The sequence below is a fragment of the Fringilla coelebs genome (assembly GCF_963513975.1).
Source record: "Fringilla coelebs genome assembly, chromosome: 10".
NCBI classification, from domain to species: Eukaryota; Metazoa; Chordata; class Aves; order Passeriformes; family Fringillidae; genus Fringilla; species Fringilla coelebs.
This window is the reverse complement of record NC_140036.1, coordinates 6,070,399-6,086,578: the sequence shown is the minus strand read 5'-3', so window position 1 is coordinate 6,086,578 and position 16,180 is coordinate 6,070,399. Positions and strand designations below refer to the sequence as shown.

General features: G+C 41.5%; 1 protein-coding gene across 3 annotated transcripts in view; it reads left to right on the top strand.

The window, feature by feature from the left end:
- ARMC8 (armadillo repeat containing 8) overlaps nt 1-16,180 on the top strand; it is a 62,634-nt gene that overhangs the window by 6,609 nt on the left and 39,845 nt on the right. For 2 of the 3 annotated variants that reach the window (XM_084212656.1, XM_084212655.1), the window contains exon 3: nt 8,554-8,625. The exons of the other annotated variant lie outside the window; for it this stretch is intronic. In XM_084212656.1, the coding sequence (XP_084068782.1) occupies nt 8,554-8,625 (72 nt within the window). The remainder of the gene's footprint in view (nt 1-8,553; nt 8,626-16,180) is intronic. 3 annotated transcript variants of the gene reach the window in all.

Genomic DNA, 16,180 nt, shown 5'->3' with positions numbered 1-16,180 from the left:
TGTGAAGAGAGGCTTTCAGTGCAGTGGTTTTTGTAGTCAGGTGGAAGGATGGTGTAGACAGAGGGAAGAGAGGGAGATGCACTTCAGTGCAGATGTGTTCCTGCCAGAGAAAAGGCGCTCTCACTTTTGCATTTTTTTATAATGCAGCAAAAGGGGCATATGCAGAATAGCTTGGTTTTGGCAAGAAAGTTGTTATGTATTGTAATTCCAGGTGTAATATTTAGAGGTGGGCTAAACTTCAGGTGTATCTGTGATATTTGGCCAGCAATCTTCAGCCTCACAAGGATGTTTAATATTTCAGGCCTTGCATTTACTCCTCTGAGCCCATGAGAGAATGATGGTTATTGACTCCATTTCACTGCTACTTTTGAGATGGCTATGAAGCCACTTTTCTCCAAAACCCCTCTGTTGATACAACCCTCAGCATGGTGATACTGTTGCTGTGATGGCTTGAGGCTCAGAGTCAGAGGAGGGAGGAGGAACAGCCTCTGTCGGACTGGCTGATGGAGCTGGAGAGGATGGGGTCACAGGAGTGCTGAGGTGGGACCAGTAACAGAGCTCAAGCTGAGCACAGCTGAACATTACGTGGCCATTCAGAGTTCACCTTCCCCTGATTAATCTGCTACACAAAGGCAGTGGCTGCCTGCAAGGGAGGGTGCAAGCAGCAGGCAGCTGGTGGAGAAATAGTTCTGCCCTTTGGAGGTGTGGAGGGTGTTGTAAACACTGAACTTGGAGGTTGGGCACAAGGGATATGTGCCACAGAGCCAGCAATGCTGCTGAGGTTGTGATTCTTCATATTTGCTGTTGGAGTTTCTGGTTCCAAGCTGCCAGTGTGCACTGATTGGAATCAGTATTAAAAATTGGAATTGAATAGCTTTCCAAAAGAAGCTTATTTTCCATTTGCAATACGGAACTTTTATGCTAACATAAAGGTTGATATTTCTAGCAACATGCAAGGGATAGAACCCTGTTTTCCAATTAATTTACCACATGATTCAGCTGACTGTAGCATCTATGCTATGTTTGTGGTGCTGAAGTGATAGTGTCAACTGTTAAAATACTTTTCTTGGGGGATTATGGCAGGAAGGCTGGCTCATAGAATTACTTGCTAAAATATACTTCAAACAGGCATTATCTGAAATGTCCAGAAACTCCAGAATGAGAGAGTTTATGGGCATATAGATATTAGAGGATTTCTGTTCTAATGAGAACTGAGTAACACCCATTTGAAAAAGGGAATTTAGGCTTGACTAGGCCAGTACATCATCTTAGTTCCAATAGCTATTTGGAGATAAAAATCAGAGGTTTTGCTTCAGGACAGAGAGACTTCAGATTATTATAATCTAATGAGTAGTAGCTATGTTAAATTAATAGGGTTTGGTGATCCTTCAGTGGTTGTTGACCTAAGGTGCAGTGGACAGTGTCAAACAATATTGCAAACTCACATTTTGAACAGCTAAACACATGCTGCAAGGCCATTTTAAGGTATTTTCCTGTCCTGAATGAAACTGAAAACTTCTCCATGTAGAGCACTTGTGGTGGATGACATTCTGTAGATAAAGAGTGGTGGGTTTAAAATGACAAAAGTAACTTTAAATAAAGGGACAGTGAAGAATAGTGCAGTAAAAATGTAGTGTTACAGATACCTCTTGGTTTAATGAAATTTCATTCAATTTTTGCTTAAGCTGTGGGATGCACTGCTAAATGCTGAAGGCAGTCCTTCATACTGGGAAGTGAAGTATCCTTGGGGGAAGATAGAGACATTAAAAAAAAAAGGTACCACAGTTACTTTTATTTGATATTTTGGGTCATTCATGTGAAGCAGCAGTGGTGGAGCTGCCCTTTTCACGTGGTTTGGCTGTTTTGGGACAGTTGTGAAAGAAGTGTTTTGCTGATCTGGCATCACAGAGCAGGGATTTTCTGAGTGAGGATTTGTGAGAGTTCTGCTGAGCCACAGCTGTTTTGCCCACACCTCTGTTGGGATAATTCTTTAGGACCTAGTGTGGTTAAATAGCAGAGACTGATGCTGAAATTGAAATGCTGATAATACAGAGCTCTCTCCAGCTATGGTTCGTGTGGTTTTGTTGGTTTGGTTTTTTTTAGTTTATACTGGTTACATAATGGAAGTTAGCTGAACTCCCATCCACCACCAACTTCAAACACTTTAAATTTGGGTTACATTGTTTTTAGGACTGAGTGAGGCAAATTGTTTCTCCATTACTGATCTCTTGCAACTTGTAGCACCATATCCAGAATCAGTGCAAAGGATGAGGCAATAAAAGGTGCTTGGGAGAGGAGGGAAAAGCAGCATCTCCCTTTTGTCAGTTCAGGTAGAGACTGGAAAGGAACTTGAGTTGAAACTGTAGCCAAAGACATGGAGAGCTGACCTTGCTAAGCTTGGTCAGAAGGCCAGCATGTGAATTGACTGATGTGAGCTCCTATGTGGAAGTGAAGGTTTGGTGTGAGAGGTTTCTTCACACAGCAAGAGCAGCATTGGAAAGCAGGATAAATTCAGGGTAGGAGTAAGCTATCAATATCTCTAACTACAGATATGGGTCACTCAAACACTTCTGTTTGGTAGACTTTCTGTCAGGAAACTACTAACATGGTAATTTGCCTCTGCAGAGAGGATACTTGAGATAAGGGTTCAAGCATTTTCAATGGCATTGAGATATGGAGGAGTTGGAGTAAATGATCACCTTTAGCTTTATTTGTGTTAAATTCTACTGTTCTCAGTGTTGTAATTATAGCCAGGTGCTATTTTTCTACAGCACTTTGATTTTATGCACTGAGACGACAGAATTAATATTGAGAACAACCATGGATTGAGGAGCTTTTGTTTAAATGTTGTTTATTTAGTTTGCACTGTATGTTGATGGTGTCAGTTTCTAAGTGTTAAAATTCAAAGGAGTTGAGTAACACTGTCTTGCTCTGCTCTTTTGTTCTTTCCTGTAAAATCATCTTTTTTGTTGTATCAACTGCTATTTTTGAATGGGATTAGAATCTTGAAACTTTGCTTCCCAACTTGATGATTAATCTTAAAAATAAGTTGATTTTGGACTTCTGGGGTTTCCTTGAATTGACAGGAGTTTGTAAAATTTTACTCACTGGGTTGGACCAGCAGTCATGTTGGTCTCTACTTACTAAAGGAGTAGAAAACAGCTTCAAGCCATAGTAGTATCCATCTTGGAAATTAATTCTGTGACAATAGTGATGGGTGTATTTTAACACTCAAAACCTGGTCATTAAATCTTGATGTTGCTTTCCATCCATATATAAAAATGGGAGAGTGAAGGAAAGGGTGGAGGGGGAGACAAAAGCTGTAGGAAGCATAATTATCCAAACTTAGCTTTTCCACAGTGAGCTTCTGACTGTAGTCCTGCCAGTACAGGTGCCATTTGCTTATGTGATCCTGAAACTTAGAAACTCTCCTGCACCTGGGGCAGCTGGTTTTTCTCTGAGCTGTGTCCCTGTATCAGCTGCAGTACCTCAGCTTTTTAGAAGGTTGCATTTTGAGTTTTTGAAACCTTTGAGAATGCTGCTTTGTGTCACTCTGTTGTGACTTTGGACAGCCCTTGCTAGATGAATCTCCAGCCCTGACAGTGCTTTGTGTTGGGAGCTTTGTCTGCCTGCATAAGTGGCTCAGAATCTCTTGGAACTATTTCATACTAAAAGTGAAAGCATTGGCTGGAGGTGCCAAGGGCTACTTTTCCTTCTGTGATCGTTCAGCTTGTGTTTGATACCCTTCTCTGTCTAGGAACCCCTGAGATATGGCTCTCTGCTGTTTTCAAAAGCCATAAGATGAGGAAATGTCATGCAGGCTGTTTATTTCCTCCTCTTCTGTGGAGTTCCTGTGGCTGCTTCCTCAAGTCAATCTGGCTCTGGCTTTCAAGATCTTTTGTGTTGCTTTGGTGGAAGGTGATGTAGGAAGGCTCCAGGGTTTCCTAACAGAATTTTATAATTTATTCTGTTTGTGCTTGATATACTGTATTTAAAAATGGAGGTAGAGCCAAATTTTCACCTTGTCCTTGTATCCATGCTGCTTTCTCAGGATTTGTTTTGCAGGAGAGATGCAGGTATGGGGGCTTATTGGGGATGCTGTGAAAGTCTTTTCTTTCTCAGTTGGGACCTGAGCTCACTCTTGTGTTTCACTGGGGTTTAATTCTGTGGAAGGAGTCCCAAACTTAGAACTGACTTCATTAGGATGTTGAACTTCAGTAACTTCTGCGTAGGGTAAAGGTCAGCTCCTCAGCTTCCTTCTGCAATAGTAATTTTCATTGACTACTCATTTTCTCAGGATGTAGGCATTTAATAATATTGGTTTTTATTGGTTAGGAATCATTGAAACTGAAAGACCATATTTTACTTGCAGACTGTTATATTTAATGTCACTTCTTGCTTGTCTGAAGTGGCTATATCTGGTGCCTTTAAACAATTACACATTAAATATCAGAATAAAACCAGAACTTCATGCACAGTTGGCAAATTAGTTCTTCTTGTAAATCTTGTCAAGCTGTATTTAGATGGAAATTAGATTTTTCTTTAGTTTAATGTACTCCTAAAATATTTTAAACACTCATACTGTGTTCATATACTAGCATGCACTGCATTTTATTTATAGCTAATTAATTAAACTGATTGCTTTTTGGTTGCAATGTTCTGAAACATTGTTAGAGCTGATAAATATCACCCAATAGTTTTTTGATTTTCTCAAGTTGTAGGAAGAAGATCACTTGTTCTGCTTTTCCAGTCTCTAGATTGTTTCATAACTTAAAGCTGAATGGTCACAGGTTCAACTGATGAAATGATATTTTTATTTCTTTAAGAAGCAATAAGAGATTGAAAAAGCTGGTTTAGCACTTCAGGAAGCAATATTCCCAAGCACTTAGCTAGGAGCTCTGCAGTAATTTATTGTTGTCAGCTTGTGTTATTCCTTCTTGCAGTTTTTTCCTATGTAAATTACTTTATTGCACTATAATACTTGTCAACATAAATATCAGATTTTAAATCTATGCATTAAATTGATTGTCATGCAGGTTATTTTGTTAAATGATTTGGAATTTAGTTTGAACCTAAACTAAGATTTAATATGCAGGATAGATAAAAGTCCAGACCAAAAACCCAGCCAACCTCAAATGCATCTTAAGGGCTCTGTTTTATGGAGCTTCAGGTTTGTCTTTGGACTCTCCAGAGAGTCAAAAGACAAGCTTGAAGCTGAGGTGTTGCTGAGGAACGCTGAGGAACACCTGGTGCTGAGGTGTTCTGGGTGCAGGTGCCAGCTCTGAGTTTTTCTTGGGAGGCTGCTGACAGCTGGCTCATAACCTGAGCTTGGAGCTGGGAGTTGGAAAGGCTGGATCTCCCTCGGGATCATGGTCCTGTCACAGGTTAGGCCTGGAGTCACCAGGGGTGTTTTGTACCTCTGAAGTTCTCATCTCCCTGTAACTGCATGGTTACTGCTGCTCCCTTTTCCCTCCTGCTGAGCACTCCTTTGCACGGAGGAAATGGGAGCAGGGTGCCTGACATTTGGAAATAAAGTGGGGGTTAGTTTTGGACTCAGTTTCTGAGGTTTCTTTGTTGCCTCTTGCACGAGATAGTGATCTTTGCTGCTTTTTTTCCTTGGATGTATCTCATGATGTCTTGGATCTGAAATCAGTCAAGCTTGAACTTGTTGGAGGTAATGTTCTCAAGTAAGGGAGTTGCCCTCAGTTTTTCCAAGGTTTGTGATTCAGCAAGGACCTGGTAGTAGTCTAGGACAGCATTTGGTAGTTCCTTGCTTCTTAGGGAACTAGCTTCCTGATCAGGAAAATCTCTATAAAATATCATATGCAATTACATAATTATTTTTCATAGTACTCAAAAAAGTCTACTACTATGCAGCATTTGAATATGGCATTTTAAGGGTGTTCTTGCTTTCTATATCCACAGCTTCCTGTGTATTAAATAGGGTGGCAGCTTGGGAGAGAGAAGTGTGGCAGGGAGCTTGGGAGTGCACACAGACATGGGACCTTTGAGCCCTGTCTCTGACGGGTTTTGGTCATGGTACCAATCTGAAGGTATTTGCCTTGCCTGCAAGTTGAAGTTGATCGAATGTACATGTGTTGGATCAGTCAGAAATCTCAAGCTTGTGCCATTTCTTACCTGTCTGACATAACTTTTCTGAGGAACTTTATGACCATGGGATGGAGAAATTCATCAGAGTCATTTACAGATCAGGACTGTGCCCTCACTAACCCTCTCCACTTGAGTGTTACGGAACTTGGCCATGCTCCTGCCACTTGTGAAAGGGTCTCTGAATCAAGCTCTAATAGGTAATACTTATTAAATGGTTATAATGTTAACAAGTCATTCTGTTGGGGATTGGAGCACTAGTCACAAAAGTTGGGTAGTGTTCTTTTCAGTTTTGTTTGTTGTTGGGTTTTTTTTTTGTTTGTTTGTTTCTTTACACAAAATATGATGTAAAATCACAAGCACAGAGTATTAAAACATCACCAAAATCTGTTTGTTAATTTCCAGAATGCTTGGTTACTGCCTCCCCTTTAGCTGCCTGAGATGCCTTTGCAGGTTGTGGGTACGGGTGCAGCTTTTGATGACTCTGGTGCCTCAGGGCAGCAGGGAGAGGCAGCCTCTTCAGAAGTCTTGGAGTGGCCTGAGCTCTTTAGGGCCTGAATTTGACACATCTGTTGGTGCAGTTTCCATTATTCCTCTGAGACATCTGACCCTTGCTTCTGCCACTGTTTTGGACTGACTCTTGCATTTCATAAACTTTTAAAAATTACCTTTAATGTGAAGGGTTCAGCATAGAAACCACTGAAGTACTGTTTCTGATTTTAGTGACAACTTCAACTCCATTTGTGGGATTTTCAGGGTCTTCCAGCTGAGCCTGTCTCCTGACCTTGCTCTTTCTCCTCTACCTCCTGCCTTGTGATGTGAAGCTACCCACCTTAGGGAGACACAGCAGAAAGGTGCAGCATTTCCCTCTGATGCTGAGCTAGGTGGAGCTGGGCTGGGCTGGGCTGGCAGTTGCTGTTCAGTGGTGGCTCCTTGCAGGGGGGTTCCTGACTGCTGGGTTCAGGTGTGCACAGAACTGCAGCTGAGCTGCTTTTAGTGATGATCCTATGCTGGAGCTCTGAGATCACAGCTGGACTTGGAGCTAACCTGGAATTCCTCAAGTACTCTTGAGCATGCAAGGAGAGAGCACGTGGAGAAATTTAGGGAGAACATGCAATTACCTTTTGCTAATTGAGCTTTATGGAGGTCCTGTTTGTGCCAGTAAGGTGTTGCCTGCCTTGGCTAAGAAGTCTTTTACAACTCTAGTGGAGGGAGTTGTTAAACTTGGGGCACTTGGGACAGCTGCTTGCTGCAGTGAGATCTGCTTTTTCAGTGCACACCAAAGGACTTATAGTGTTCCTGCTGGCCAGGGCAGATCTCACAGGACAGGGCTGCTCTATGTTTCTTAAAAATTGCAGATAGCAGCTGGGAGAGATCTAGAGGCAAGGAAATGTGCTCACTTAAAGCAACCACTACCACTCCCAAATTGTTTGAATAAATTATATGCATAGTGATTAACTTGTCAATTTTGCTGCTAACACTATAATCAATCTAGTTTTGGTTTTTTGGTGATAAAGAATTACCTGAAGTTGATCTCTCTCATTATTCTCTGCTCTATAAAGGCCCCAACAGCTAGAAAGCTTCCTAGAAATGAATAATTTTGTTTTTGGAAACCAGTTCTAAGTTGCAAGCTTGCTTTCAGATTCTCTGGATGTTCATGTATGCTCAATGTGCTCATTTGAAGAGAAAAAAGAGCAGGTGGTGATAGTTTTTAGGATGCAGCAGCAATTTTCTGAACAAGATTGCAAATCACAGGTTTTCATAGGAATTCTTGGTGTGTGCAACCAGTGTCCACTTCCCAAAGTGCTTCCCATGTTCTGGTACCATAGTATGAATGCCTGTAATGTGTGTAACCTTGCAGTGACTCTCAGGTGGGAAAGTGCTTTGGTTTCCACTTAGTTCCTGAGATTTTGATGTACAGATGTTTAGGTGTCCTGCTGAAATACATGAAAGGAAGCCTGGGGTGAAGTGAGTAAAAGCCTGGTCTCTGGAGACTGGTGATGGTTCCTTGTTCCTTTTTCTTACCTTGCCTTTCCCTGCACCCAGTAGACTATTCAGTTAATTCTTTAAATTCCCAATATTTGACTTCCCAACCAGTAGTGGGGTTTTTAAATTGTTTTAGATGTCTACTGGCAATGTGGGCACAAAGAACCAGTATATGTAGTTTTTGTCAGTAATAAGACTTCTTGGTGTATGGTGTGCATGTGAGATAGTTTGGGTTTTTGCTTACTTGCAGGAGTTGGGATGTAGTGGAATCCCAGAGCTCTGGGGTATTTTCCTGTGGGCTGAGGAAACTGTGCCCTGAAGCACTGCCCAGTCTGTAGCTGCAGCATGGACACGTGGAAAACTGCTTGATAAGCCTCATGGAAATAGTAAATTCTATAGATAAGCCCTCAGTACCTCAGCATAATTTACCAGGGTTTGTTTTTCTTTCTGGATTTACAGAGATATGAAAAATGCTGTAATTGGAAACAACAAACAAAAAGCCAACTTGATTGTTTTGGGAGCAGTTCCAAGGTATGTCCTTTGCTACTCTCCTTTTCACTGATTCACAACAGGTCTGGAATAATGATCCTTCGATCACAGGCACTTTTTTGTTTTAACTTTGATTGTAGTTGACTTAATACTTTCTTTAATGTAACTGAGAGAGACTTGAAATATCTGTTAAACTCATGTATTACAGAACAGGCTGTTGAGTAATGCTTTTCATTTAGAATTTCATAGAATTCTCTAAAGTAGTCTTGGTGTTTTTATTGAACTTTATCAGCTCAGGAATAAAATCTATTTTTTTGACACTGATATTAATGATGGATGAAAGTGGTTGTATCTTAATCCTGTTCTTCAGCCAACTGCCTGGTGAGTTGATAACTGAAAATGTGTAAGGTTATGTTTAAGATTTAATTTAAAATATTAAAAAACATCTGAGATAATTTGCTTGTCTGCTCCACTTGCTTCAGAGGATTAAAACCCATTGATCATACTTTATTGTACCTTGCTGCTTCAGCTGATGTTAACATTTTCTGGACCCTGATTCCAATAGTACAAATTGAACAGGTGACTTTAGCTCCTAGACTGCTCACTACAGCTTTCATTTCATCCCTCTTCTCCTCCAGCTTTCTTTCAGCCTCAGTTTGCAGCAATGGAGAATGAAAAGCTTGAGCTCTGCAGTCCTTGTGCTGTCAGTGTGGCACCCACCCTGTATCTTTTTGCTTAAATGGCAACCAGGTCCCAAACTATTCTGCCTGAGAGCTGCTGCTGCTGCCTTGTCAAAAATGCTTTTTATTTGCAGAGAGTATCTTCTCACTGACACATTGAGTTTGTGCCAAGGCTGGCCCTTGAAATTCTCTAGGGATTAGCAGTGGGGCCACCCCTGTACAAAACCTGCTGGATTATCTTCCCTTTTGACCAGCTACAAACAGGTGAAGAGAAGACTTCACAGGAGATGAAAAGATGAAAATGGGCATTTGTTGAAGATGATGAGAAATTTAAGGAATTTCTATCAGCAACAGGTCTTAAGGGGTTTTTGCAAGTCCTGCTGATTCTTGTGGTTCCCATTTTAAAAGCTTCACCTTCCAAATCTAGAATCTACCTGTTCTTACGTTTTGTAGGACTTCTGTTCCCTCAGTTATCCTGCTTTTTGCTGCTGCTTGTTTTGTGCCCAGTAAGGAAAATTCAAAAGTGCTTTTTTCTTCATTGTTGTTAATGCTTTCTGGCTGCCCAGGTAAATTTTACAGTTAATCTACAACTGCAGAGAAATGACCGACCCTGGGGAATGTTAAAAAGTGAACTATCACACTTGTCCTCTCTTCTGGACAAGTTATTCTCAAATGACCAGAAGCTTCTTCTGAGATCTTCAGAAAAGGTTCTTCAGACTGGAGGACTAGCTGAAATATACTGAGTTATTGTGCCCAAAGGTGATCCTCCCTGGCTATAACCTGACATCCTCTACCCCCAAGTGCCCTTCTGAAGGTTTTACAATTTCCTCAAGGTGTTGCAGACAGACTTCTCTAGGTTATTGACTGTTTGGATTAGAGAACAAGGAGGTGGGAATCCTTTGGCTCTTTTGATGTACCTTCTAATCAGTGAAGCTGGTGGAGTACAGGGGCCTGGGGAATTTCAGTCTGCAAAGCCAAACCTCTCCCTCAGTGAGGAGAGGAATAACCAACATGCCATTCTTTGGTTTAAGTCTTTAGGAGCAGTTTTCTTTTCACAGAGTTCAGTTGCAGACTCCCACAGGAAGTTGATTCTCTTCTCTAATGGGAATTGTTAGAATTCTGCTGCAGCTTTGTCCTGTGGTTCAGCTTTTTTTTTACTCATTTCTTGCTTCTTTCTCCTTCCCCAACTATTCCTCTATCAAGCTTTCAGAAAATACTCTTTAGACCCAAGGAACCCCTTCAGACCTGTCACTCAGTGGAAAAGAAAACAGTATCTTCAGATTTAGAACAGACTCATATGGGGCTTGGAAACAAGTCTAGAAGTATCTTCTGTTTGAAATTGGGCCAAATACTACTGGAATATATGAAATAATCCTATTATTTAAAAAATTGCAAAGAAGTGCAAAGTCCTTTGAAGATATTCCTACAAAGGAAGCAATTGCTGTGGAAGAATGGTGGATCCCTGTTATTTCTGGGCCAGTGGCCTCCTGAGTCTGTGAGCTGGCTCTTCAGTGGTGTCATCTTTGGAAAGGGACATGTATCAATACCTTAAATGAATTTTTTGGGGGCTCTTTAAAGTTCAGTCTGACCTGTGGTCATCTCTGGACTGCTTGTTCTGAAGAGGGTGCTAGGGAAAACAAAGTTGATTAAAGAAAGCTTGCAGAATTGCCATGTCTGGAATTTAAAACTTGGAGGTGTTAAAACTGTACAAATGTGTGCACAGACTTGGCCCTGGATGTTCAGAATGGAAATAGCCAGCTTATGTGTGGATTTTGTTTCCCAAGAAGTGATTTTCTGTATCTCTTCCTAGAATCACAGAATTTCCATTCTCATGGAATGTTGGCCTTGGGCCCCTGTCAAGGCTGCAAAAATGTTACTTTTAAAAATTCTATTTTCTAGAAATACTACTAAAAAATAAGAATTTCAAAAGTTTAGAGGGGAAAAGTTATTTTAAGGCCAAGTTCTTTAAGTGGCAGACCAACTTAAAGCTAAGACACAACAGCATTGGCAGAAATAGTTTCCTACTTGTACTGTCCTTCAGCTTTTTTTTCTTTCTGCCCCACATTAGTGCTAGCAGAGACCAAGAAATCCACAGTAATTGTTAGTGTGCTCCTTTACTCAGCAGTTTTATAAGAACAAATCCTGCAGCTTGTGTGTCAGACACCTCTTTGGAGTCCAAGTTCAATATTTAATGCTTTCTCTCAGTTCCTCTTACAGTCTAATTCTCAGGGAAATGATGGAATCATCAGTTCAAATGTAAATTGTTCTTCTCTAAGTCATCTTACCAGGGCTTCTGAACTAACTAAGTGCTGTTCATTGAGTAGCAGTCTGTAGTGCTGCTGGCTCCCAACCCTCTGAACTGTAAATGGCTCCCAGAGGTGGAATTGGATAAGAAAACCCTTGAGTGAAATGAGCAGGAGGAAGTTCCTGATCAGTCAGTGTTCCAAGTCTGTGGAGCAGCTCTTTTTACCCAGAGAGGTGCAGCATTGCTGGTTTGCCATGCAGGCACCAGCAGGGCCCTTCAATCCTGGGATCATTTCCTTCCTTCTTTCATGTGGGGGATGGCAGAGCACAGGGAAGGCAATGTTAAATTCCAGTGAGCAGAGCAGAGCTCTGTCATCCTGTTTGTTGTAGTTAGCTGTTGAAGCTCTGTTCTGTTTGATTTTGACAAAAAACCTTATCTGAAGGAAGTTACTGCTGATCTAATTATTGCTGAGAGTTCAGCATTTAAAGTCCAATTCACTTCATTAAGAGCTTCAGTTATTCCTTTGCTCCAAAATTAATACAGTTTTTAAATCAAATCTTAGTCCTAACCACCCAGGGCCTTTAACAGGATCACTAAATCATTCTTGTCACTTACTGAAAATTATTTTCTAACTTGCAGCTGGTTGTTCCCCTATCACATAAAGTCAGTTATTTGGCCTTGTAAGGTGGTAGTGCACTTCTTCCCAAAGCTTTCTCTAGGTAGGTGCACCTCAAAGAATTTTGTGTAGCTAATTTTAACCTTTCCCTGGCATTTATTAGTGATTCTGTTTAACTGTTGGGTTTTAAAATTTTTAAAATTTCTTTGGAGTACATTTTAAAGGCCATGTGGAACAGCTGAAGGACTTTCTTCTGTTCCATCACTTGAATTTTGAATTCTGCACAGCAGACTGTTAGGTTGCCTATGGAAGTGAAAACTAGTAAGAATTTACTGGGATTTTAAATTGTTTCTAGGGCTGTAAACACACCAAGATGAAATTTTATGTTTTGATTTATTGTTAAACATAATCAAATTCCTTCAGGCAGTATTCTTTTAGAAGAATTCTTTTGCCAAAAGAATAAAAGATTGCTGCTTTGGTAACTGTGTAACCTGGTAAAAAAGATGAGAAAGGAAATGCTTTAGGTGGCTCTGCCCCTGGCAGTGCAGGTGAAATGCCAGGTTGGTGTAACAGAGCTCCTCTCTCAGAACCACCCTCTGTGCTTCTGACCATGTCCTACCTCCACTTCTTGTCTTGTGTTTGCACTGAGACCTGCCTCAGCTCAATAATCACACAAAACTAACTCTCACAAAAGCAGGTCTTCTTGTGTGGAGTTGAAAACAAGACAGATGAGCAGAGAATGGGGAGAGCAGGACTTGCCCTACAGCAGTGGAGAAATGTGCCTTGAAATGCTGAGGGGCTGCTGGGGTGGCAGTGCCGTGGATCTCCATCTATGGGAGCTGGAAAATTTACCAGGACAGCCCCTTGAAATGATTCCATGTTTGACCCTGCCTCAGAGCAAGGCCTGAGGATCTGTCAGAGCTGCTCATGCCTCCAGTGCTCCTCTGTGCCCCCCTGGTTGCCCTGGTGCCTGCAGGAGCTGAGGGCTGGCCTCTGCTGGGGCCATTAGTAAATGTGCTGCTATCAGGTCTGCACATCTTCTGGGACCTTCCATGTCCCTGGCCTGCTCCCAGCTTGCTTCCAGGAACTCCGTGCACTTGGACTCAGTACTGTGAGGTCTGTCATGCACATTAGGAAGTGTTTAGTCCAAACTTCTTGGATGTTCTTAAGAGGTCAGGACACAATTGTTTCCTGATGCCTTGTTCTGTTCTTTGTGCAGTTTGCATTGGGATTTTCTGTCACGCACCCCCCAGGGCAGGGATCTGCACAGGTGCTATGGGGAGAGAGCTTCACCTGCCTTGCTGGTTTTCCAAGGCTTGCTTTGCTCTAGGGTGGTGAAAGAGGTGGGGAGCAGAGGCTCTCCTGTGGTTGTCCTTTGCTTTTCTTCAAATCAAGTCAGGAGTCAGGACTTGATTGCATAATTGCACATCTCTTAATGAGGAATAACTCTCTCCATAAAGATGATGTGTATAACTGGAGCAAGGTATTCTTCTAACACAGCTGGGGAGTGCAGGTGAGTCAAGGCAAACATTTGCAGTTAGCAGAATTGTGTGATAGCTGTTGTTTAGAATCTACACAACTCCATATCTCTGAAGTGCCTGTTCCTATAGCAAAAAGAAGGTTGTTAGTACAAGATGTACTTCCAATGCCACCTTTTCTATTGTGTATTTTTATTAGAATTTTAGGTTTCAAGTTTAAAAATATCATGTAGAAGGCAGCTTTGTGATACCTCATGTTTCTCTTTCTTAAGGATCTGGGAGAGTCAAATCTGTACAAAATCACTCAAAAATGTGTTCTTGATGTCCTCTTTCATGTCCTGATGCAGGATATTGGCTGGTGATATCAAACTCAGTGAGACTGTAGTGTAATCTTTTTGTATAATGGAGAATTTCAAACTGCAGGTGAATGGGAAGTAAAACCAGTTGACTTTTGGTATAAGGTCACTTGATATCCTCAGACAAAACATTTTAGAATTAATTTGTCTTAATGAACAGCAGTTGTTCAGATGGTGATATTCTAAATCAGACAGGAGTCTCTGAAAGCTTTAGAATAAAGTTTGAATGTGTGTTATCAAAGTCAATGGAATGAGCAGGTGAACATAGAAATAAGACATCAGTCTTGGGCAAAGTGATAAGATGGTTGAAGCAAGACTAGGTGAAGATGTTGCTTTGTGTGATGCCTATTAGCACACTTTTTGTGGAACAAAAGGCTTTTGTAATCTTAAAAATAGTCTTAAACGGAACCAGTGTAATTCACTGTGGAAGTTAAAAAGTGAGTGCTGTTGGTGTAAATTTATTTCTGTTTGGTTCCAGGCGCTGTGTGTTCCTATTCTGTAAAGAAAGGATGTATTTCTCTTTTGCTGAGTGGGGCGTGGAATGGTCTTAGGGGGAAACATTGCAATAAATTCAGCTCAGACTGGAGATTTGACAGTGGTGATGCACTGGGATGGAGGGTTTTGATCTAGTAACCAAGAGGAGAGGCTGTGCTGCAGCCACCTCAGTAGCCTTCAAGTCCCTTGGAAGGGGGGTGTGAGCACCTCGAGGGAGCTGGGAGCACCAGGGTAGGGACCAGGACAGGAACCCATGGAGCACTGGGGGAATATTCCTGCTGTAAACAGGGCTCCAGAGGAGGAGCCAAGGCTGTTTCCAAATAAAACATCATTAAAGAGGAAGGGAAGCGAAAACTTGATTGTAATCATGAAAAATGTGGAGTTTCAAATCCAGACCTCTTGCAGCTCAGTAGATACTGAAACTCTCCAAAGTTGGATTTAGTTACATGAAGGATCAGACTGGATGCAGGTTTTGTGGTGTATATAGAACAGCTCATGGAATATTAATTAGTTAGTGAGCATGTCTAAGCATTAGGATAAATTACTAGGGCTGAGACTCCTTGTTTTACTCCCAAGGGAAAAGCTCTCTGTACAGCCAGCTTCCCTACATATAACACTGCATACTGCTCAACTTGGCTCTTTTAAAAAACTGTGCACCGTGGGAAGTATTTCAGAAGCAGTTATCTTTGCTTTGCAGGGCTTTTTAGGGAGTAAAGTTAGCCCAGGTCCCTTGCATCCAGCCTCTGGAGATTTGGAATTACCATTGGTTCCAGAAGGGAAACTGTCATCTCACTCCAGGATAAATTTCTGTGACAAGCAGTTTTAAAAATCACTCATTTTTGAGTCTTCTTGTGTAAGAATCTACAGCTATTTAATTTGTCACTTCAGATATTATTATACAGAAATTATTCTGAAGGCTTTTAAAGTTATACTTGGTAGTGGCTTTGGGAAGTTCTGTGGAAAGGGATTGCTTCTTGTTATGTCTGAAAAGTAGTGCTTTTTAGCACTAAAAAGAACAGATTGAAAAAAAGTTTGTGTTCCTGCCTTGTTTGAGCTATTCTCAATACATTAATTCCATTCACTATTTGGAGCTGACTCTCTCTGGACTTCCAGCATGTTCAGAGGTCACCTCTGTGCATGCAGTGACTTTTTATTCTGTGTTCTGTCAGCCAGCAGGGGTAACTCACCTCAGCAGTGCTTTCATCTGTATGTTCATCACAGGACTTTTCCAGGGAAGAGCTTTTGGGCCTTCTTGCAATGCACTGGAGCAGAAGCATCTTCCAAGATAGAATAAGATACAATAGGATAATCCCACAAATAGTGTATTCATCCCCTTTGCAAGGGGGTTGGTGATAAATGTTCAGCTAATCATGACTCAATTAAGGCTCTTATTTATTAGCATACTTGGATGAAAGCTTCACAGCACTCACTGTTGTCCTGGGCTCTTCCTCCACCTGCCTGCCTGTGGGGTTTGAGGAAGTGCTGAGTCTCTTCTCCTTGCCAGGTGTTTAAGGAACTTGAGAATTTTTTGTGACAACTTGTGAATGGGCTGGAATGTGAAAAAGGGCATTTCTGTTCTATTTGAGGTTGGTGCTCAGACTGGATTGGGGAGGTCTAAACCGTGCACATGTGTTTTATGGTGTGGAACTCTGGTGCATCACACCCAACTCAGTCATCATCAAAGGAAAGAGAAAGCTGAGCTGAGTCTCTTCCTTGCTAAGCCACTG